The sequence below is a fragment of the Mus caroli genome, unplaced genomic scaffold, assembly GCF_978045245.1.
Source record: "Mus caroli unplaced genomic scaffold, Mus_caroli_1 scaffold_2, whole genome shotgun sequence".
NCBI classification, from domain to species: domain Eukaryota; kingdom Metazoa; phylum Chordata; class Mammalia; order Rodentia; family Muridae; genus Mus; species Mus caroli.
The window spans coordinates 118,060,537-118,085,947 of NW_028227257.1; the positions used below are offsets into that span (position 1 = coordinate 118,060,537).

Consider the following 25,411-nt stretch of genomic DNA (forward strand, 5'->3'; position numbering starts at 1 on the left):
TTTATATATTCGTTCACGTGAAGATTTTAAAATTCCACCTCAGCTAATGAGCTCACCAGCCTGCTTGTTTTCAGACTGTAATACCTTCTTTTTCATTCCCCCATATGTTCAACTCCTTAGGTTTATCCGGTGACATTATGCTTTGGAATATATTGTGGATATATTTTGCATAGATCATGTTCTGTAGGAGGGGTTTTAAAAATTGACCTTTATAAAACAGCCTCTTTCTCCCTGGTCCAATCTGTCACAGCACTTTTTGTTATTGTTGTTTTGTTTTGTTATTTTGTTTTTTGGTTTTTGGGTTTTTTGTTTTTGTTTTTGTTTTCCTTTTCATAGACCAAAGTCCAATCTTAGGCTTGGTCTATACTTATTTCTGTGAAGGTGTCACAAAATTTATCCTTGCACTTAAGGATCAGAATAACGTTCCATATCACTATCCTGTAGAAAATCTAGTGAATTTTAGAAACCTAGAAATAAATGCCACAACATTTGAAGCTAAAGGAAGATCATTGCGGTAGCAATATATTACTGTTTCAGAATTGGCTCAAATTGAGTGAGCTATCTTTTATATTTCCTTAAATTTAGTTATTACCATTGACTTCTGAGAATTTGCAGTGCTACTGGGGCCATTTAAGGGTAGGGAGTAATTTGAAGAGAGAGGGAGGGGAAGGAAGGAATATGAATGTGTTGTGATTAATGCTTATAAAGGATTTTATGTTTCTTTTCAAACTAAGCGTGTTATGTGACTCACAACTGCACAGCTGTCATAAAAGGGCTATCAGCCAGTCATCCAGAGTTCAACGTCAATGCCATAGGTATTTTTATCCATATGAAAACTGAGTGGTGTGATGCTACAGTGAAATTAATTTAGGCTGGTTTATTTTATCACTACAAACAACATTTTTAGCAGAATCATAACAGATTTTAATTTGTTTATCAGATCTTACCTTCTCTATCCTGAGTTGCAAAGGACTGAAAGCCAGACTCTTAACAAGAAGGAAGTGAGTTGGTCAGATCACACCAAACCATTGTGTTCATATCTTAAAATTATACGACCTTGGTAAGAAAACAGATATTACATGCTCCCAAGGAGAAACAGTAATTACACCATGGAAAATCAATGGAAAGGAAAGAAAAGCCCCAAGTCTAGGGGTTAAAGGGTTCAGAAGCAGACTTGAGTGGGAAGGAAGGTTACCCCAAAGAAGTTTAGCTAGGAGCGAAGGACAGACATTTGTCTGAGCCAGGGAGGGCTGCCTTATGGTGGGTTTGTGAACAGAGGTGACTGATAACATTTCGGACTGAGTGGATGTCATTAGTAAGGGAAGTTATACGAAAGCTTGTGGTGTGTCATAAATGTGATAAAACTGGGTGGCAGGGGACAGAAATGCAAGAGCTTGTTGTTGAGCATTACCTGTGCACCCTTAATGATATCTGCACTTGTACTTCCCTTCTGTCTGGTTCGGGTTGCTTAGCGCCTTCAGCCTTTCCAACAGGCATCTCTGAATTTAAAATGTTTCCAGTTCACATCTTCCAGTCCATGGTCCTGTTAATGTCAAGATTTCTAGTGTGGTCATCAAGGTCCACAGTTGTGACAGACCACACTTCGAAACATTGTGCCTTCATCATTAAGTTAAGGAACAAGATCTTCTGGTGGGTATAGTAGCTTTTACACCCCAGTATTTTAATAAGTTCTTTCTATGTTTGGACCCCAGCGCAAAGAATAACTAACAGGCAGAGATGATACAAGCTAAGCCAACATCATCACAAATGATTCACATTTAATTCTAGCTGACATATTTCTGTGTGTGTGCACGCACACACACACACACACACACACACACACACACACACACACACACACACACATCTATAAACAGGAGCAGAAAGAAGCTCCGTGGATGGCCATGTGGGCCTGTGGCTCTGAGAGAGATTTTCTTTTTCTCTTTGGGGAACTCATTTCCTAGAAGCTTGGATCCAGGATAGAATATGCAAGGTGGGTGGAGGTGGCTTCTCTCCATTCTGCAGGAACACATGTTCCCTGGCACACAGAGCGAACTATGACAGACCAAAATGTGAGCGTGTGTGTGTAGATCCATATACATAGAGCTGAAAATAAAAGTAATCTATTTCCTCTCAAAGAAAAGATTGTTATTTCTAAAGAAAAGGAAATATGTATTATTAGCAGGATGAAAGAAAGCACACTTAAGGGGTCCAAGCAGCCTTGGGTCTGTTCCAACATGAGGACGTGCTTCAAGCTTTTGGGATAATCTTTGACAAGAGGATTATGAAACTGGAGGAAATATGGGTATGATGCTCAAGTTCAAGGCAAGGTCACAGTAAGAGAAAAGCAAACTACACTGGGAGATGAGATTCAGTGAGGTGTAGACCCTGTCCCTACCAGCTCCAGAGAGAGTAGAACAGGGAGTTATTATTCTTCGCCAAGGATGTAAACCCACTTTTCATCACAGAAAAGCTATGGTGGATTGTTGCAAGAACGAAAAGATAGAGTCTGTAGAATGAAAAGTTTCTAGGCTAGGAGGAAGTCTACCTGGGGGGAAAAGAAGTTGGTTTTTACCTAAGGAAGCCCAGCTCCTTGAAGAAAACACACTATTGTTCATTGCTTGCTATATTAGTATATTCCAGCAGAGGGCAGACGTTGCACGAAAATGAATCTAAACTCGCCAACCCCCCTTCCCTATTTTTGCTTTCAATATTTTATTGTAATTTTTTTTTTTTTTTGGTTTCTAAACAATTTTAAAATGTTTTAAAAGTATTTGAGGTCTATATCATGTTAAAATACGAAATTTCTTAGATTCCAGTAATTTTTTTACTATTACCAAAATATTCAAAACGTGTTTCCAAAATGAAGAGTTTTTGCCCCCCCCCGAAATGGTTTTACAGCCCCTCTTAGAGATCTACTGTCATTGTAAGCAAAGATATTGTTTTTATCTTACTTGTTACGTTATTATTCTTTATTTTTCTTATTTTGAAAATCCATTCTATCTCATAATTCAACAAGTATAACTTTCTGTGTTTCCAATTAATTAGATATAGACAACTATACTAATAGACATGACTGCCATTTTCAAATTTATTTCTTAGTTGGCTTTGATAATTCCCTTAGAAGAAAATGGCATATGTAAAAGTCAATAAAACCCATTTAACACTATGATTCCAATATTCGATACAACTCTACAAGAGTTTGAATTTATTCCCCTTTAAAACTCTGGTCCCTGATTTAACAGGATCATTATTACAATAAAATTTAAAACTATAGAAGCGACTATATATGACTATATATTTTTAAATAAAAGCGAGCGACCTGTGAGCAGTGGCTGAACTCAGATCTGGGAGACTTCAATGGTCTCCAACACACCTATTCTCTTCAAAGCAAAGCCCTAACTCCAGCCTCTATTTTGTGTGTCTTCTTTAAAAGGAAACATGCAACATACATGACTGTGGATATTAGAACCTCCCAGATTGACCTGCCTTGAAAAATTCAAAGACAAAAATAAGAGAATCCTAAGTAAATCAGGTGTAGCAATTCCATCTTGGTGCATAAACTTAAAACATTATTTGCTGTTGTTGTAACATAATAGGTCAATCATTTCTTGGTATTGCTTTTCTGGAGGTGTGTGTATGTGTGCATGTGTGCATAGGCACACATGCATGTACATTTTTTTAAATTGATTTCAAACAAAAACTACAGGGAAGGAAGATGTAGTGTTGCTGGAGATATACTATTTTCTTTAATGATAAATTTGTTTTCTTTTTAATAACTCTATTTCTAAGAAAGAACAAATAAAATTGCACAAAAATGTGCTGCTTGGGCAAATGCATTTTTTTTTTTGAGGAAGGAGAAGCTGGGTGTTTGTATATACTTTGAACAAAGCAATGGAGTGCTCTGGCCTCCTTACTGTTACAGTTATCTCAAACAGAGCTTCTGCAACTGAGTTTGTGCTTTGAAGACAGAAGTGTCCCTTGGTGATGTGTGTGCAAATGTGAGTGTGGAGGAATGGGTGGAAAGTTGGTGGTGTCCATCCGTGAGTCAGAATATCTTAGCAAAGTTCAAACATCTCTCTTAACTTGTTTCTTGGAAAGATAAGATGGTTTAAGTTTTTTTATGGAAAATTTGACATTGCAGCAAAATTGATTTCTTAACGTGAGCTTCATTTCCTTTAGCACAAAGGATGCAGAAGCTTAAAGAGCCTCTGCACTCAATTGGTGAGCCGTGCTCGCTGTGAGTAAGAAACCCTGAGATGCTGGGTGACATGGATGAATCATTGAACCTCTTTGAGTATCTGTTTCTCATCTATAAAGTTGACATGCTAATGGGGGTATCTACTGCAGAAGATGCTATCATAATTTGCATTATATCTGGGGAAAGCTTTGAGCTCAGCGTTTTGCCATTGTGCAAGATTTTCACTGTGAAATCTGCATAACCAAATAATGAACTTAATCAACCATGCTCTGTATTTAGTAGCAATACTAATTAATATTATCAATTAATAATTATCAATAAATTATCTCTTCACTCTATTTAAAGCTTCCACCACAAACTCACATATACTAGAACAAATCTGGGGAAAATTCTTGACTTTATGTATGCTGAGAATAAGTTTAAGATTATAGTTTGATTGATAATTATTGGAAAATGAAGGGAAAGGTCAAATAGGATCTCCATATCTATTACACTCACTGGAAAAATGTATCAGAAACAATACCTAATTTCTAGATTGTATTTATTGGCATTTTCCAGCCACTTTAATATACTCCAGCTCTCAACTCTACATTTAAAATAACAAATGGAAAATATGTCGAAATTTACTTTTTGCCACAGAAATCTTGGCCTATATGTCTAGACGTGGAATTATCTTTGCAATGACATTTTCCCATCTCATTTTACACCTTGCCTTTCCCTTACAAATCATATTCTCTTTTCATCAGTACATCTGCCCAAAACGCTCTTCGACTTGACAGTTCTATCCCACACTCGCCTCTGAGCTTCTAACAAGACATACCTCTGGGAATTGCAAAGTGCCATATTTAAAATCTCTCTGTGAGATATACAGGTTTTCCCGTGTAATCATGAGGGATTCCTCAAATCTGAGTTCCGGAGCTAATCTGTGACAACTGATAAGCACAGTATTTTCACATTAGTGTATTTATGTTGTGCTAATATACTTAAACAGTATGTATGTCCATTGAGAGTCTTTGCATAACTTCCTTTTCAGCTTCTATTCTTTAACGATGATGTCTCATGTGTTTGATTAGCATGGGCTGAATTTCCGTGTTATCGTTCGATGTCAATGGACTAAATCAAATTGTAGGGAGAGGCCTAATATTCCAAGAACATACTTCACAGGGACAAAGGCACAACAACAAAAAGCAGGGAATTACTGACACACACAAGGTGTGAATGACTCTCAAATATTCCTTTACGTCTACGTTAAAGGAAGGCTGTGTGGTGCATGAATCCACTTCCATGGCATTCTGGAAAGGGTAAAGCCATGGAGTCAGGAACCAGACCAGAGACAGGCAAGGGACAGGAAGAAAGTGTTGAGGGATGGGAAGAAAGTGTTGAGAGCAAAGCAGCTTGAGTGGACTTGTAGGATGATGGATATATCGTCATTGCAGTCGTGGCTACACGCAGAACAGGAAACATTTGTCAAACTCATTGACCATACACTCAAAGGGAGTGGCCTTCGTAATGAAGCTGTATTGATCTGATTGAGAATGAGTAACCTCGTACAGCTTTTCCTTCTCAAGCCAATAATAGACCAATAATATAACAGTGATACAGTGTGCTTTTGTCTATTTCTATTTCAGTGCTAAAAAATGTGGCACTGATATGTTTTGGCCTATATGTCTAGAACTGGAATTATAATGATACTAGTTTTAAATAACTTACAGATATCTTAATATAGTTTACGAGTGTTTGGAGATGAAATGATAATTGCCTAACGAGTTATAAGTATAAATATTACGCACTAGAACTAATGACAAGAGCATTATAAGATAGAATGTGATATCCTTTTCATAGGTAGGTGAGTATCATTTGATTTTCATTTCAATGAAGCTCTCCTGCCAGAGGGATATTGTGTCTAGTGTTGCACAGTAGATATCAAATTTTAAAAGGTAATTGATACCACACCCACCTTACATAAGAGGGGCCTAGGATCACAGCAACCTGAGCAGCAAGTTTCACGGGTCTTTCTGATTCCAAGTCAGCTTCAAGAACGCCTGTGCCCTGAGGTTTCTCAGTTGAATGTTAGTTCTGATCCTTGACAATGAGACAGCATACATCTTGGGAGATGAGCTGGAGAAGAAAGGAGGGTGTCAAAAAGGAATGACCCTGACCTGGGAAGCAGCAATGGGATCCAGTGAAGGGCATACACTTGCCGTTCATACTTCTGGTTGATGGCAGCTTCCTGTAATTATAGTAAAGAGAAACATTTCCAGACTCACAGACTCTAGCGAATGTAATGCCAAACGTCAGTCATGTTCTCTTTGAGAAGATCCTTTTTCAGCTCTTTGAATTCATGTTTATTTATCTCTGAAGGGGTAATTCCATAACTGGTCAGCAGCTCTGTATACTTTATTAAATTTTATACCTTGTTCATTCCACTGTCATTTTTTACATGAAACAGCCCAGTGGTTTTTTTTAATATATATATATATATATATATATATATATATATATATACACTAATTTTTGTTTAAAAGTGGCTTTTAAGCTTAGAGATTCTTTTTCAGGAGACAGAATGTATGTGCACAGGTAAGATCCATAATTCAACTCACAGATGCGCAGGGATTCACTTTTACAATCCCGTTGGGTGTTAAGGACTGTGGGTAGGTAACAGGGATTTGAGTCATCCTGGGTAGCTGCTGATCCACAGCGGGATGTTTTCAGTGGAGCCTGGGAGACACTCTTTACCTTTTCTTCAGGCTTGCTTGGGTGTGCCTTCCCCACTTGCATTGAACTGTATGTGCTGTGTGCTGTAGAGGTGTGCAGCTAAAATACGTTTATTCTCAGAAATATTTTTTAAATATTTTAAAATGTTTTCCTTTGCAGAATCAGACACAAGTTTGGCAGAAGGAAGTGTCAGCTGCTTCGATGAAAGTCTTGGACATAACAGCAACATGGGCAGGGATTCAGGCACCATGGGAAGTGATTCAGGTACTGCCTAACTGTTGTGTAAACCTGAAAAAAAGTGTGAAATAAGACACCATAGAGTGGAACGCACGGGGGCTGTGCGTAGCCTCCCTAATGGATTTATGCAATTAAGGCAATTTTTTTTTCAACAGCGAGTCATTTTGGAACTTTGCCACTTACTTTCTTTAACAGTATGACTTGCTCAAGTCTTACAAGGAAACTCTAATCTTGATCTAGTGTGTGTCTTTTGGTCAGACGTAAGCCATGTTTCATAGACTCGCGGTGCCTATTCTATGTGTGAGATCTGCTTGTGTGAATTTAACTGCACTCCCATCCTTTGTGCAGTTTGGCATATTTATCTCCTACAAGATTATTTTTATTGTCAAAGGTACTAAGGCAGGAAATTGACACTGCCGACCAAGTTAATGTGACTACAGATGATAAATAGGGCCCCTCTTAAAACGAGAGTCTAGCTTGAAATTACACATAAAGCTAAGTGAGATCTGATTTGGATGTGGGAGTAGCAGAGCAAACATGGGGTTTTGGTCAGTAAATGAAAACTTGAGTAGGTATCTCCCATCCTGTTCTCCCATATTGGCTGCCTCTCACACCCGCAGGAAGTGAGAACCCCTGCTTCCCAGCGTTCCCCTACTTTTATCAATACCTCCTCTTATTAGACTTTCTAACTTGCCAGCTTGATCGATGCGAATTATCTCATTCTATCTCTTGAATGTGTGGTTTCCGAGAGCTGGAGGGTTAGCATCTTTTAACTGTGGCTGACGGGTTATTGATGTCCCACTCTTCTCCTTTCAATATTAGGCTCAAAGTCTGAAGAAAATGCCCTGCAAAAATTAACAAACAAAATGAGTTGGCAATGACCCAGTTAAGGACCAGGGGGAAACTGACAAATTAAGAAATCAGTTATCTTACTCTTCTTTGTGATTGGATTGCTTCTACTTAGAAAATACTGCGTGGTTCATTTTGTTCTGCATTGTCAGATTTATAGAACTATAGATCAATAATAGAGGGAAAATATTTTCCATAGGCATGTTCATTTGCCTTAAAAGTGTTTGAAGTCAGATTAGACCATGCTTCTATTATATATATGTATGTGTGTATGCATAGTATGTAGACACATATTTCCCTCTGAGCACTCCTGCATTCTTTACAAGTTAGTGTGAGGAAAGCCAGTTCACCAAATGTCAGTCATGGCTTTGTCATTTAAAAAAAAAGGGGGCGGGGTTGGAAGTCAGGTTTTTGGTTTTTTTTTTTTTTTCTGTTCAGTACAGTCAGTGTTAAGTTCTCCGTGTGGATTAAATGTGACATTCTGTCTTTGTTGTGAAATAGTTAAATTTAATACCACTTCTACTGTATGCCACTGATGCTAGAACTCTAAATATACTCTAGCTGATAGTTACAATCCATATGGGTTGTTTTAAGCTGCTTTGCCCTATCCTAATTTGTATTTGTCTAAGTAAGGGCTTTTCAACAATATTCATTCACTCAATAAATATCTAAAACACATCCTCTATTTGCAGGGCATTTTGCCTACTTAGATCTGTTAGCAAATGTATTTGCTGATTTCTAGTCTTCAATGTGGCATGAAAGACATGATAAATCTGAACGCAACCTACTTTTGAAAAGCAAATACATTTTCAAAGGCAAATAACATCTTTAACAGCAAATGCATTTTCCAAGGACGCCCTTCAAGGTCTAAATGAACCAATGTTTAGGGGCAAATAATGATTTTTGCATAGTGGGCAGTAAAATTGAGAAGTGATAACATTTGTGAAGTGTTTGACCCTTAAGTGCATACCAAAGCCAAGTAGAAGTCATTTAATAAGAGCTTTTGGTAAATTGCTGAAAGGTTAAATGCACGTTGGCTCATTGAATAACACTGCAAGAGCTGAAATTGTTGTTACCTTTTAGGCTGATGTCACAAGGGACCTTAATCTCCATATCATTCATCCCCCTTCAAAGGTGGCATAGGCAATTGTATTATGATCTTTGCAGACATGTCATACTGTAGCAGAATGTAATTGCTAGTACTTTTGGGGCTTAAATAGTCTAATTAGGATACCAGATTTCTCTTTCCCCCAGTTTTAGAAAGATATATTGCTTCTCAGAGCAGTGACACTTTTTGTCAATCCATATTGACCTGATATGGAGAATGTGCCTCCTGCTATTTTGAGAAGATGTCTATTAATATTTGTCCAATAGGAATGTTTTTCCCCTGTGGTTACACACTATAGGTAAGAGGATGCTTTGTCGATTTCAAACACATGCAGCGGCAGACCTTTCCTCTCCAAGAATAACTCAGCTGTCAAAATCCATGTGAGAATGAAATTTGCCACATGGTGTAGTTCCAATAGAATATTATTATTTAAACTCTATTTCATTGCATCTTTGACCATTTACATGTCATAATATAATTTAAAAATCTTCAACTGGCTTTTATTTTAAAGGAATGTGCAGTGTATTTCAAAGCCTGACACTATGTAAAATACCATTTTCATTATTGGGTTTAATTGATTATAATCTGGGTTATACTGATGATATAATTGGGTCATATTGATTACATAATTGGGTTATATTGATTACATCAGAGAGAGAGGAAAGAAGAAAAATAAATAAACCAAAAGGAAACATTTCGTTTTTGCCTGATGCTGGCTCATGGCTCATTGGTTCCAGCCCAGTTTTCTCCTTCTGGTGACAGAGAAGATGAAACTCTTTTTTCATTGCTTATATGGAGGATTTTTTCCCATCCTTGTGTCAAAAGATGTGATAAGGCAAGAATCAGGCAGAATATTTAGCACTAAACCAGCATATTTCTTTGGATGTTTTTCTCACATCGAATCCAACTCTATTTTTCTTCTCCAAATCCACGCTATTTTTTTCTGTTTTAAATCTCTTGGCTGCCCACTGGACTTCCTAGTCTTGACTCAAAAATATGTAAGATCATTTATTTACCTAGACTGCTATATCAGGTAAATTATATATTACCTCAATTTCTTATATTGAGGTCCTTTGGGAAACAAATTCTCAGGCTGGATAGGTGGTTCAACTATTAGAGCCTAGGCTCACAACCAAAAATATAAGAGAAATAAATTCACTTTGGCAGAATAGTGTATAGTAGGTGCGTTGAGGATGAATTACTGGCACATGAAACCTCATAACTTTGATTCTGGGGTCAAACCTTAAAAGCAATAGACCTTTACCTCTTCTAATAATCCCTTTTAGTTCTGATAATATAATAAAACCCACCTTACTTTATTTGCTTCTTTTCTCATCCCTTCACCACATACTTGACAAGAAAGAACTTAGGAGAAGAAACAATTACCCTAGCCAGTGGTTTAGGAGATAACAATCCACCATGGTAGAACCAGCATGGAGGGCCTGCCACTCCTGACTGTAGAAGCAGGAGAGGGAATTGTCTTGCTTATGTCTCTGGCAGCCTAATAGGAAGCAAGCTGTTCAGGCTGTAACTCAAAGATTCCCCTCAGGTCAGCCCAGCTACCGACTTCCTGCAGCTAGACCCAACCATCCAGAGTATCTTCCCAAAGCAGAGCTACCTTCGGAGAACACAGGAGATGGTGGGCCACTTCACTTCCAGACTCTAACATGAACGCTGGGGGCTCATTCATTTTACTTGGGTTTTAGGTTTCTGGAAGAGAGACATAGAAAATCCTTAGGTTTTTTTTTTTTCTCTTTTTAAATTAAGTTTTGCTACCAAAATGATATAAAAGAAAACATAACAATCAAAGTGGGAAATTTATTACCAAAAAGTATCTACAATTACTATGAGGAATGCAATTTTTTATCGTTCTTAAATCTATACCAAAATTTTGATAGAGTAAAATTAATGGAGAATTTATTGATATGGATTTCTGTGTCTTGATTTAGATACTGCTTAAAATATATCTTTCATTATAAGCTTGCTCTTTTGGGAAAAGTTGGGTAATTCATGCTTTCAGTAGAGAAGAAATATTAAAATTTTCATTACCTAAAAAAGCCACTTGGTGGAAAAGAAATGTTATCATTAAATAAATCTGAACCTTACAGAAATATAATGGGAAGTGAATTTAAAATGCTTGTGATTTGTGTGATTTTTTTTTCATAAAAAACATTGAATGACTCAGCGGATGATCCAACCATAGCTTAAGTGTATTGCATCTGTGGTTATTCATGTGTAGAAGGCAAATGTCCTACTTACTCGGTAAATGGTTCTCACTAAGTGGTTTTTGGTGTGAATTTTCCTACCTGTTCAGATAGTTCTATCTCAGCAAGTTAAAACCCACTTAAACGGAATCAACGGTTTGCGGGAAATGGAGCTGTCAGCAAGTTCTTTAAAGTTAATGGGATGGTGTTAGTTTAGTCTTACTGTGGCCATTGATAAGGGAGTAAGCACTCACCCAGTGTGTGCTGGAGGGCTGATAAGCAGGGTCATCTCATCTTTTCTGATGCTGTAAAGCACAGGTGGGTGTTTAAGTTGCAATAATATTTGTTTTCCTACATTCCACGTTGTGAGCAGAACATTTTAGATCCTTTCCTCTTGGCCAAGAAGATGAGAAAACGTGGTCCCTTCTGAACAAATATATCTAAAACAAGATATGTGTCATAATAAAATTACTCTAGCATTTATAAAATCACTATGTTAGTACTTACTTTGTCAGCAGTTTTTATTTTAAAAAATGCATGTTATGGAACTACTTGTAATAAATATATTTTAATTTGGGTTTCAGGAGAACAAATGTATGGAGACCTGCATATCAGGAAATAATAAGAGAAAACCAAAACAACATGGCAAATCAATGACAATTTAGCTTAAAACTACATAATTATGTTTTATCTGTTGATGGAAACATTACTAAGTAAAGGCCAGTATAGGAATTGCTTTCCTTTTCCCTAAATATGCTTTCTAGTCTGGTAGCCTCAAACGCAAATGATCTCCACACTCTCTGTCTCTTTGACTCTGTTTTTTTCTGTCTCTGCCTCTCTGTGTTTCTCTGTGTCTCTGTTTCTCTTCCACACAGACGAGCACACGCACACATGTGTGCACGCCCGTGTGTGCACACACACACACACACAGAAGCACAGAAGCAGCTCTTGATGTCCCCAAGTGCCACTTGCACAGATTCTGTCAACTGTGTATCCAAACTATATTTTAAAATTTATACTGAATAGATAGAAATATTTTGTCATTACTCCTTAAACAATAAAACCCAGCTTTTTATAAAGCACTCACACTATATCAGATTTGTAAGTAGAAATAATTTGTAAGAAGATATATATGCACACTACACACAATTTATGTTCCAGTTTACATGAAGCTCCTAAAGTCCCCCAGATAGCAGCAGATGACAGCATCCATGTGCTTTGTGATATTTAGTTATTAAATGATGTTTTTAACAAATTAAGGAAGTAGTTCCAGCTATTTTTCTTTCTTTTTAATAAAAAATAACGAACATGAGAGCAGTGAGGATTAATCAGCTTTCCTTTCTAGCCCACTTTGCTTTAATGGGAGGAGGGCTAAGAGAAACCCAGAGGACAAGAGACAGAGCAAAGACCTGAGATGCCCTGTGCATTAGTGATAGGAACCTACAAGCCCACACAACATCCTTTCTGTGATCCAAGCTGGGAAGTGCTTTCTCTTTGATAACTCTTCTCCAGTCATCTCCTCCCAAGGCCTCTATGCTGTAAATTCACTCCAACATAGGGAGCCTGGATCAGTCCTGAAAGACAGACCTGACACTCCCTGGTACAGAAAACAGAAATTGAAGTGGTTTGGAACACAGAGGACAGGACCTTAAACATCTAAATCCTATCTGCAGTTTGGGGGCTTCCAAGCCTTCGTATCTTTGCTGTTTCTCTTACGCCACTTTTCCATGTTTTGCTTCCCTCAGATGAAAGTGTCATCCAGACAAAAAGAACATCCCCCGAGCCAGAACTGCAGCTCAGACCTTACCAAATGGAAGTGGCCCAACCAGCCCTAGATGGGAAGAATATTATTATCTGCCTCCCCACGGGGAGTGGGAAAACCAGAGTGGCTGTTTACATCACCAAAGATCACTTAGACAAGAAGAAGCAGGCATCTGAATCCGGGAAGGTTATCGTTCTTGTCAATAAGGTATATGCTCCTGTGCTCCCTCTTGTATGTATATTCTCACTGAAGCCTTTAGATGATAACATTTGTAGCACCAAATCACACAGAGATTCATTTCATTAGGTTTAATGTCAAAGAAACCATTTATTTTCATTTTTATCCTTAAGCTTTATATCTAAAATCTAAGAGATTAACCTTAAAATTGATGTTTTCATGAAACTAGATCATTAAGCAAGATAGTTCTAATTTACATATAAAAATTATATTTGTCAGCACACTCACTCTTTTTTTAATTAGATAATTTCTTTATTTGCGTTTCAAATGTTTTCCCCTTTCCTGGTTTCCCCTATCGCCATTCCCCCACCTGCTTACCAACCGGCCCACTCCCACTTCCTGTCCCTGGCATTCCTCTATACTGGGGCATAGAACTTTCACAGGACCAAGGGCCTCTCCTCCCATTGATGACCGACTAGGGCATCCTCTGATGCAACTAGACACATGAGTCCCACCATGTGTTTTCTTTGGTTGGTAGTTTAGTCCTAGGGAGCTCTAGGGATACTGGTTAGTTCATATTGTTGTTCCTCCTATGGGACTGCAAACCTCTTCAGCTCCTTGGGTATCTTCTCTAGCTCCTTCACTGGGGACCCTGTGCTCTGTCTAATGGAGGGCTGTGAGCATCCACTTCAACACACTCACACTTTTGAGCATGTGTGACCCGAAAATGATGATCAACTACCTTCTTTTAAAGCATCTTTAGCCACTAATACTTAATGAAACATTGTATATATTCTTTATCCAGAACACACAGAACAGAGTGTGACTGAAAGATAGAGAAAAATTAATTGACTATTTTTACCCAATTGTACATAAATATGTATTACATTAAATGCTACTGAACTTTTCTTTGAAAATTTGTATCCTCTAAAGGTCCTCCAATCATCTTCATATTAACACTGTAAACAAAATTTATTTATTTGAATTTTATTTAGATAGAAGAGAATTTACACACTAGTAGGCTGAATAATAATTTTTCCTATTCTATGAAATAAAATTTAATGTGCTTTTCATGATTAGCCTTTTTCTTATCATCATGTACTTGTTTAAAGGAAATAACACCGATAGACTTTTAAGACTGCTTGTGTAATGTTTTTTTAAGATTAATATTATTCTAAAACGTTTTGTAGGAAGCTGCTTTGCCATATTAAAAATACCATATTCAGTATCCACAGGGTGAGTGGTGTCCATCACCGTGTTTGAAATGGACCTGTATGGACCTTCTAAGCTTGACCTGCTCTCCTGGACATGTGCCCAGTGGTAGAGCTCCTGCCTAGAACATGCAAGGCTCTGGATTTGAAATCCAGCACTCAGCTGGGCATGGTGGCTCATGCCTTTAATCCCAGTACTTGGGAGGCAGAGGCAGGAGGATTTCTGAGTTTGAGGCCAGCCTGGACTACAAAGTGAGTTCCAGGACAGCCAGGGCTACACAGAGAAACCCTGTCTCAAAAAACCAAAGGAAAAAAAATCCAGCACTCCCAGAACCAAACAGAGGGTCATATCTTTATATCTTTCTACCCATAGTGGGAAGATGATTTTTATATTCTTTTCTGGCAATAATGAAACATTAATATTTATTTGCCCTAAACCTTTCATTTATTCATTTTTTGAATATAAGTTTAAATCCTATTTCTTCCTACCTATTAGCACTTTGACCTCAGACAAATTTCAACATTTTCTAACATTTTAGTTGTCTAATCTCTTCCCCCACCCCTCTGTGTGTGTGTATGTGTGTGTGAGAGAGAGAGAGAAAGAGAGAGAGATAGAGGGAGGGAGGGAGGGAGAGAGAGAGACAGAGACAGAGACAGAGACAGAGAGAGAGAATATGCATGTATGTGCTTGCACAAAAATTAAGTCTCATAATAACTCATTAAATTTTCATATTTTCTTTTCTTCCTTTGTCACCTGTAACTTAATGAAATTGAATACTTTACATATAGGACAGGATTGAGTCCTAAATCCACAGGAAAAAAATAATGTTGTTAAATGAATCCAAAGCTGCTTACACTGATGTCTTTGTTCCTCTAGGGCAGTTCTGCCATTTTCTGAATCTTGGCCTCTGAGGAGAGGTGGTGACCTCTCCTCTCAAAGGCTCCCTTTCCTATTTATCTGCCTCTGTGTGATATAGACCACCTCATCCAAGTCATGTAGCTTCAAAGCCCAGTGATTATCTTTCATTAACTTCCTTCTCTATTTCCCTTATCTGGTCAGAGGACCATAGACTGTAAGAGCTGAGAAGACCTTTGTGGTACAGCTTTCTTCCTTGGCAGAGACGTGCCACTTCTAGTTAATGTCTGGTACCAAGGAAATTTCCCATCTTCCAAAACAACCACAGCCATTCTTTCCACATTTGTCACCCAAAGTAATCCATGCATGTGTTCTCTTAAACTCATGTGCTCTATGAAACCCACAGTCATTCTTTCCTCTGTCATCCTGGAGCATAAACACAACTCTCCTGCTTTGCAACAAAGAAAGGGCAACATCCTGTGGGTACTGGGTGACACCATAGTCCCTTTCATTATGATTCCCAGGCCCCTCAGGATTTAACATCCTCATAGTCTCCCAGACACAGTGTTGAACATTGGACAAAAAGCTGTAGATGCAGTCTTAGGAATGGGGGGTGGAGGAGAGATGAGGTCTAGCTCAATCCAGGACTGAGTACATTTGTACATCAGAATCTGTACTAAGCTAAAACCTTCTTATTTTGCTTTTGTATAACTGACTTTCAAGCTTCAGCATTTTTCTTATTTATGTTGTCTGATCATTTTAGATCTGTTTTTATTATTTCATGTGTATGAGTGTTTTGCCTGCATGTGCGTGTCTGTGCACCCTGTGCATGCCTGAGGCCCATGGAAGCTGTCAGAGAGTGTTGGATCCTCTCAAACTGAAGTTATAGAAAGTTGTGAGTTACCACGTGGTGGCTGGGAATTGAATCTGGGTCCTCTGAAAGAATAGCAAGTGTTCTTAACCACTAAGCGGGCCACTTTTCTGGTCCCAGATCTAATTTTGTAATGGTTTACTGTACCTTTCTTTATATAAACGTTCTTGTGCTTGATTTATTCTACTTAGCAATCTTTCAACCCATACAATCTAGGTAGTTCTTATTCATGCACATTTACAGGCACATTTAATGTTTATCATTTTCATTATTTGTATCTACTGTGTTGGATTCTTTTGATAATCAAAGCAGATTTTATTGGTTCTGTGTGGTTTATGTAGATCCTGTACCCATTTGAGCATGGTTTGTGGACGAGGTTCTTAAAAATCCGAGTACTTAGTGGCTGTTGTTAAAAGCTATGAGACAAAACAAAAGTATCCCAGTGTTTGTGTCTATGTGTGAATATTTAGTAGAGTAATTAAAAATTTCCCAATTAACTATCAAAGCTTTTGAGTTCCAAACATGAAATCTGAATTTTCCAATGACATTTTCCCATTGAACAAGCACTAAAAGCTTCACCCAGTCCTCTTTCCTCCCTCCTTGTTTTCTTTGAGACTACTACAAAGACTTCCCACTAGTTCTCCATTTACATTGTAATTGTTTACTGTAAGTTGTCTCTTAAATATATTTAAAGAACCTTCAGCTTTAATTATTCATTTTTTGGAAATCTCTAACTTACAAATGCAGCATATTAGTGTCTAGCCAACTTGCAATGTATTTTAGCTTCCAATCTAGAGTACAGAAATCTTGGTCTCTAATACCATTTACTTTCATCTCCATCCTTTCCAAAGTTATAGCCTTCAAGTGCAGAGAGAAATGCAAACACCACCTGTGCTCCCAGACTTTCCATTTCCTATCTAGGGCTTCAACATCATGAGAGAGAAGTCCCAGGTTCCTTCAGATGCTGAGATGCAGCCCCATATGATTCAGCAGAAGTGGGGAGCAGTTGGGCTTGATTAGTCTTGGCACGCACTCTGTCACATCTCAGGAAAAGGCTCCAAGAGGACCACACACCTCCCAATTAGCCATGTCAGACTTGCATCTGGCTTTCTCTATGTCCTTCAGTGGGAAGACAGGGCTACCCAGAGTGAGTTTCAAGATTGTCCAACAGTGACCGCATTACCGGGCATAATCACATTTTGAGGGATAGAGCGTGCATGTGCCGAAGCCTGGCCTTGACATTCTTCCTATCAACTTTCGATTTGCTATACTATATGCTTCTGGAATTCCATTTTTATATCCTCCTAGAAGGAAACTCTCAAGGTAGCTTGACTCAGGTGTTATAGCAATTGCAGGCTGGCAATATAGTCCAGGTGTTAGAGCAACTGTTTAGCATACATGAAGCTGGGAGTTCTGTCCTCGGCACTACAACCAAATCTTACTTCATGGAGCATGCTTGCAATTCCAGCACTAAAAAGAGGTAGAGACAGAAGGATCGGGAGTTTGAGGTCATCCTAAGCTACATAGGGAGTTCAAGGCCAGCCTAGACTAAAGGATAACTCCCTCTCTCAAACAAACAAAAATAAATTAGGAATGAGACAGCCTAACCTGTGTCCTCCTCAGACTGGGAGGTCGTCTGAGTTATTAGCAATTACAGGTGTCACCAAGGTGTCAGCAGCGACTTTCAGAAGATGCTTCGACTTACAGAGTTGGTTAGAACGAAAGTGAATTTCCACCTCTCCTACCCTTGCTTGCCACTTCATTTTTATTCAGACACCAAAGCCATTGTGGTAGTTCATCCTCTCCCACCCCACACATCCTCAGAATAAATGTGTTTATGCTACGTTCCGGGTTCCCTGCTCTTTCCAATGTTGTGGTCAGATAGCCCGTAGCAGGATCCCAGGCACTAAGAAGAAATGATCTCTAGAATCCAACTGAGGGGTATCCTGAGAACTGTTAGATAGAATTTAATATTCCACTTAATATTCCCAGCTGACCCTGCTCTACAAATTAAGAATCGATTTAGTATCAATTACACTTCCAACTTAACTCTTGACTGACCCACAGCTACCAGAGCCCCTCCAAGCCTTCCTTTTGGAGGTCAGATGTTCTTCCACTGTGGTGTCACACTGCTGTGGCTCTCTGGGAAAATAATTACATTGTGTGTGATGGGTCTTTCTGTTAGTCATAGAATAAGTACTCGGTGACACTGAGTTACTCTAAGTCAGCAGCCTTATCTTGAATTCCTTTATGCTCTAGATCTAATGTCTACATCTAATACAAACACAATGGATATTTAAAGTCAGATGAATAGAAGGAATGATATGTAGAAGGTAATGTCAAGAGTGCACACGTAATCCTTTGATACTCCTCTGTGCCTTTCAATTTCCTTTCCTCCCTATTTTTTATGAAGTTCTAAAAATTCTGTATGTTCTTATTTTTTAAGGTAATGTTAGCAGAACAACTTTTCCGAAAAGAGTTCAACCCGTATTTGAAGAAATGGTATCGCATTATTGGATTAAGTGGCGATACCCAGCTGAAAATATCATTTCCAGAAGTTGTCAAATCTTACGATGTTATTATCAGCACAGCTCAAATCCTTGAAAACTCCCTCTTAAATCTGGAGAGTGGAGAAGATGACGGTGTGCAGCTGTCAGGTTGGTTGGAGTGATTATTTTTAGAAAAAAAAAAGACTGAGAGAAATATTAAAGATAGTAACAGAGAATGCTTGTTAAATCATCTTTTTATGATGAAAAGTAGCCTTAGTTTAAGTTACTTTTTATTTCACAAGGCTTCATTGAAGTGCTCTACTTCCCTGAAAAACAGGACCAAAAAGAGAGAAATGGTTAACTTGATGGCTTGCTTTTTTTTAAAGTATATCATTAGTAAATCAAGTACTGTGTTCTTCTATTACTTCTGACACACACAAATGCACATGTGCACATGCACGCATGCACTCCCCCCCCCCACTTTCAACTTACCTCTTGACTGACCCATACCTTACCAGAGTCCCTTTAAGTCCTTCCTTGAGAGGCCAATTTTTCTTCCATTGTGCAGTTTCTCTGCCTGTGTCTCTCTGGGAGAATAATTACATTGTGTAATATATGTACATACACACACACATAAATTTGATGTAATATTCTGTTAGAACTCCTTCTTGACTATAGACTTAAACTATAGTCCTGCCTGCATTATTTGGAATGATAAAATAATTGGGAGGAAAACAGAGAAAAGTAAAAGTATGCAAAGTTTAAAAAGCATAAAATCATAGCTGTCTAGATAATATTCTTTTCACTTGACGTTACAAAAAGAGACTTTATCAGCCTAGAATTAAAAGTCTATTCTACAATCAAAGTGGGGCCCTGGGAAGATTTTGCAGTTGTTGTTGTTGTTTGTTTGTGTGTGTGGAAGAAAGATGTAAATTTCACTGACACTTTCTGCATCTCATCTTGAGACAGGGATAATAGCTGGCAGGAACAGTGTCGTGATGAACACACATGAACTTTGTAGTCATTAATTTTGCTACTGGTCACAGTTAAAATCATACCAGCAGATTGACATAGGGCTGTGCCAATGTTCTGCCCAAGGACAGCGACCCATGGCAGCTCACTCCTTTAGCTTCAGTGTTCTTGTGTCTCTGTCGAAAGCCAATTTGGGTAAACAAACCTTCTATCTTTCTGTTAAGACTTCTCCCTCATTATCATTGATGAGTGCCATCACACCAACAAGGAGGCAGTCTATAACAACATCATGAGACGATATTTGAAGCAGAAGCTGAGAAACAATGACCTCAAGAAACAAAACAAACCAGTCGTTCCCCTGCCGCAGATACTAGGACTGACAGCTTCACCTGGTGTCGGAGCAGCCAAAAAGCAGTCTGAGGCTGAAAAACATATTTTAAATGTAAGTGGCTGAGTTTGTGTATAATAGCAACAACAACAACAACAAAAGCTATGTCAAATGCCAAATGCCTATGACTCTTAAGATTTTAAGTAGTGGTGGGAGTTCAAGTGACAGAAGCTATTTGCTTTGCCTCTTGAAAATAGCCTCTGCCTTCTACACCAAGGTGATATTCTTGATCAATACCAGGGATACAGAGCAAAGGCTGATAGTTTTCATTCCCAATGGCTTCTTACTCCATGACTTTCAAAGCATCATGCTTTCTGTGTGTCTTTCAATTCTGGGTCAGTCTAGAACATGGGTTATTCAAGTTAAAGTAGAAAAGAGGCAAATGTCGTTGTGGTTCCTGCCTTTCATCCTGGCATGAAGAAAGCAGAGCCAATCTGATTGCTATGAGTTTAGGAATTGACATAGTGAATTCCAGATCAAGTAATGCCTCAAAGGATGACCATCTCAAAATAAGGGGTTGGGGGAGTGGGAAGTAAACATGTGAGAATCTTTTACTAAAGATGCACTCACCAGCTACCCCAGATGGGGTACCATTTTAAGTATTACTGCTGATCTCAAGTTGTGAGGACGTCAGAGTACCTAAGCCTCTCACTGTACGTAATTCAATAGAAATTATTAAGGTAAACAAGAGTCAAAAAAGGATTTTCTCCAAGATTCAACTCACTACTGTGATAAAGGCCTAACTTCTACCTATGATCTAGGCAGCTCCTCCCTTTGTGCTGTCTTTTTTGTATAGACAATAATGGGAATATGGTCCATGAATATCAAAATAATTGTCAAAATGACTGTCTGACAGAATCAAATAGTTTCTCCATAATTAACTCCTGTAAACTTGCACAATTTTTTTCTTGTTTTCTGAGTCTTATATTACAGATACAAAATGGAAATCTAGAATTAGACTTCAAATATACTTTTGGAAGACAGCAGAACAAATATTATTGATTATCATTGGTTAATTAAATTAATGCTAAAATACTGCATTCGATAAATAATGCTGCGTATCACCTGAATGAAATGTTATGCTACACATTTATGCTAAAATGAATATTGTAGTTTTCTTACAGAAATTATGCATTTGGCTATAAGAAAGGAATACTTAAAGTGTCTTTTTTTCCCAGATATGTGCCAATCTTGATGCCTTTACCATTAAAACAGTGAAAGAGAATCTTGGTCAACTCAAACACCAAATAAAGGAACCATGCAAGAAATTTGTGATTGCTGATGACACCAGAGAAGTATGAACAGTGTTTTATATGCATTTATCTGACATCACCATGTCCGATGGAATATTTCACATTTGCCATCTGAATATTCATTCCCATTTAACATTGTTATCAAACAAGCCATGACTTTATACTTTTAAAATTGATAGGAGGCAGCAAAGATTGCTACTAATTGTCTCTACCATCCTCCCCCTTCTGGCTTATATAAGACATAGCTCAGTGTGTGGCTACTTCTGATTCTTGGAGGAGTGGGAGTATTGGACCAGGGGCACTGGACAGCTAACCTAGAGGGAGCATGGAAATTCGTGCCCTCTTAAGATCTCGGCGTTTGTGAGGGAACTATTTTGTTGCAGTTGTCAAGGACAATAGAAACCCTCATTTGCATTTTTTCTCTTTGAAAACAGACCATAAACGCTTTTGAAAAATTGAAAGTACTGGTGCTTTTCTGGTGAACATTTTCACCGATTAAAAAATGACCAACTTGTAGTCAGTTTGGACGTTATGTTTAGTAGATTATTCCAGTCTCTTCTTTGGTAGAATTGGAAACTTGACAGGCTTTAGGAATGTAAAATAAGTTTAATTCCACTGAGAATCTGCCATCTGCCTCATCAGGCTACTAGGATTAAATGAGGAGTTATGTGTGCAGTAGGTAACACTCAGAATGCTGTGGACACCACACCAGTACCAGTGGGAACCCTCCACAGAGCACCCATTTTCATTCTGAAATGGAGCTGCCTCGTGTTGATTATCCACCACTCACGTTTACGTTTTTCTCTCTTGCATTTACCCGAGGAACTCAAATGCATGCTTCTATTCTTGATCATCCAAAAAACATTTCTCTGGATATTCCCTTGAAAATAATTTGCCATTCTTTCTTGTCTTAACTTTTACAATTACTCCTCATAAAAGTGTGATGCATGGGAAAAGCACAAAATGTACTTGTGGATTTTCATAAGCTGACCAAACTTATGCAAAAAAAAAAAAAAAAAAAAAAAAAACAACAGAGAGATAAAGAGTCAGTTCATTACAAAGCCTTCAAAACTCCTCCTACCTGTCCCCATGCCAAGGAAACTTAGTTTCAACTAATTTTGAACTTTATCAAAGTTCAGTCGCATAATATACATTCTTTTATATCTGGATTTTTCCCCAAAGTATGCCAATTGCTTTTTATTTTGGAAATAATAGTACTGAAGCCTGTTTTGATTAGTTTTGGCTACACGGCTTCATGCTCCCAGCTGACTGCCGGTACACGCCTGCCCAGGAGCTGTCTAGAATCTGCAGATCTTAAGACATACACACATTTGCTCATTTTTAAATGGCCTTATTGGCTCTGTGGCTGGGCTCTTCTAAGCGTTCCCTGGCTAGTGTGCCCTTACCTTTACTCCTAGCTCAACATCTCTAAATCTGCCCTCAATTTAGTTGCCTGGTTACCTAATCTGAAGCCTATTGGTCTTGCTGCCCAACACACTTTTGGGCTGTCCTTCAGTGGGCCCCTTCCTTTCCACCTACGTTTTGAAAGATCTCTCCTGCAGGTTTCAGTCTGTTTCATCTCTCTCCCCCAAGTCTCTTGATTCTCCTCTTCCTGCCCTCTCCTCTCTTTCAGCCTGTGGGAACATAGAAGTCCCGCCTCTTTCTTTCCATGGAGCCATTGGCCACTGGCACCTTTATTGATAGATCAAAAACCAACTGGGGGCAAGAACCTTCAGCATCAGTAAACATAGATTCCTGATTAAGTCAAAGCATCATAACCACTCATTTACATAAGAATGTCACTTAAGTAAAATTAAAACTTTCTAAATAATTGTGAGATTAACTCAGAGAATTTTTTTAATTTCCTTTAACTTTCAAGCTCTATAACACTCACTGATTTTACTTTTTAAAAAGTTATGGTAGAGGTTTAGAGTCAGGTATGCCCTGAAGTAAAGGTAAAAATATAAAAACCAAACGTAGTGAACCACAAAGTGATCAGAGATTAATCTGTTTCATTGTCTAGTTAATGATTCTGAACCAATCCCATTATAATATGCAAATAATTTTAACAAAAATAGTGAATGCCATTCTAAACAATGTTAATAATATATGTCATTGTTTTTAGAATCCATTTAAAGAGAAACTTCTAGAAATTATGGCAAGCATTCAGACTTACTGCCAAAAGAGTCCAATGTCAGATTTTGGAACCCAACATTATGAGCAGTGGGCCATTCAAATGGAGAAAAAAGGTAATTTGGATTTTGACCTAACAGCTTTTCCCTTGTTTACACCAAGATTTTAGATGATCCTCACAGACTTAGAAGCAACCTGAGAGCAAATGGAGCATGAACCAGAGTTGATGTTATGGGTGTAGGGCAAGCCCACACATGTTCTAACCCCACATCTAAGGAAAGAGGTGTCTATTCACACAGTTTTCACTTTCATTTATTATATCTAAAGTATTAAGGCAGCTATCACGAGCTCTGTCTCCAAAGGCAGTTTTACTGAGCTGTTTCCCAAGGTTTTTCTGCTAAGGTTCAGGTCCACGTTCCCACTCACACTGAGCTCAGGCAGCAAGCGATGGAGTTGAAAACCATCCTCTTTAGGACTCTTGGCACATACAACATACGGAGCCTTGCTCATGCCAGCACCACGGTGAAGTTAGTTCTGAGCCATAACCTGTTTAAGCTCACAACACAGTTGTAGGATAGTTTTCTGCCCTTTGCCTCACTCACAGAGTCTATTCTTCCAAAGCTGCTAAAGATGGAAATCGCAAAGATCGCGTCTGTGCAGAACATTTGAGGAAGTACAACGAAGCCCTACAAATCAACGACACGATCCGAATGATTGATGCGTATAGCCACCTGGAGACATTCTACACTGATGAGAAAGAAAAGAAGTTTGCAGTCCTCAACGACAGCGATGTGAGTGATGACGAGGCCAGCAGTTGCAATGACCAACTTAAGGGTGATGTAAAGAAATCTTTGAAACTGGACGAAACGGATGAATTTCTCATGAATTTGTTCTTTGGTAAGATTCAATATAGAACAAACCATGTGTTCCTGCGCCGTCCTCTCAGACAGGAACTCACGGCTTTAAGTTTTCCAGAAGGCTCTCAAAATTCATCTTGAAAGAAAATCTCATGAGGACTGTGGTTTATAATTTGATATGACAAATTAATTTAATTTAATTGTGTGACCATAATCATTTGATCATGCAGTTTTACTGCCAAGACTGTTGCAATTAATTAATTAAATAGTCTGAGCACTAAACATAATCACAAGATTACCTACCTATGAGTCATGTCTTAGTGTATCATGTAAAATTTGCCAGTGTAATTTTTTAAAATTTACTCATGCAAACTAATTTTATTTTTAATAGTTTTTAAGTTATGATTTTCTCTAATAAATCAACTGAAATTAGACATGGGTATGGCACACAACAGGGTGTGTGAGTGTGTTGGGTGGGGTAGCTAAACCAAGCTAATAACATGAATAATTATTTTTAAAGATAACAAGAAAATGTTGAAAAAACTAGCTGAAAACCCAAAATACGAGAATGAAAAACTCATTAAATTAAGAAACACGATACTGGAACAATTCACAAGGTCTGAGGAGTCCTCCCGAGGAATTATTTTCACAAAAACGCGACAGAGCACCTACGCACTTTCCCAGTGGATCATGGAAAATGCAAAGTTTGCAGAAGTTGGAGTCAAAGCGCATCACCTGATTGGCGCGGGGCACAGCAGTGAAGTCAAGCCCATGACTCAGGTGCGGCCTCCTTTTGTAATTCATTGCTTAAATTTCAACGAGTCTTCCCTCATTGCTTATAATGGCTCTCTCAGTTCATTGACCAACTCACAGGTACACTCGCAGAGGCTCTTGGCTTTGGTATATAGTGGCCAATATATACTAAGTACCACAAGGCTGATAGTGGTCCATGATGAGTTATGGAAGAAGCGAAAGTGGGATCCCCTTCCATTTTTATAAATGTACAGGAACTTCTCGAGTTTGGCGCCTCTTATAAAACCAAGTAGCCTTTACCTTAATAAGATCATAAAGAAATGTTTACAATATACAATCCAGTGGAAATTCAAACCTGTCCAGCCTGTGTGGACT

General features: G+C 38.3%; 1 protein-coding gene across 1 annotated transcript in view; it reads left to right on the forward strand.

Moving 5' to 3' along the window:
* Ifih1 (interferon induced with helicase C domain 1) overlaps positions 1-25,411 on the forward strand; it is a 50,149-nt gene that overhangs the window by 14,343 nt on the left and 10,395 nt on the right. The window contains exons 4-11 of the mRNA XM_021155759.2: positions 7,076-7,180; positions 13,060-13,283; positions 18,638-18,848; positions 19,877-20,094; positions 21,219-21,335; positions 23,419-23,542; positions 24,048-24,323; positions 24,804-25,063. Coding sequence (XP_021011418.1) covers positions 7,076-7,180; positions 13,060-13,283; positions 18,638-18,848; positions 19,877-20,094; positions 21,219-21,335; positions 23,419-23,542; positions 24,048-24,323; positions 24,804-25,063 — 1,535 coding nt within the window. The remainder of the gene's footprint in view (positions 1-7,075; positions 7,181-13,059; positions 13,284-18,637; positions 18,849-19,876; positions 20,095-21,218; positions 21,336-23,418; positions 23,543-24,047; positions 24,324-24,803; positions 25,064-25,411) is intronic.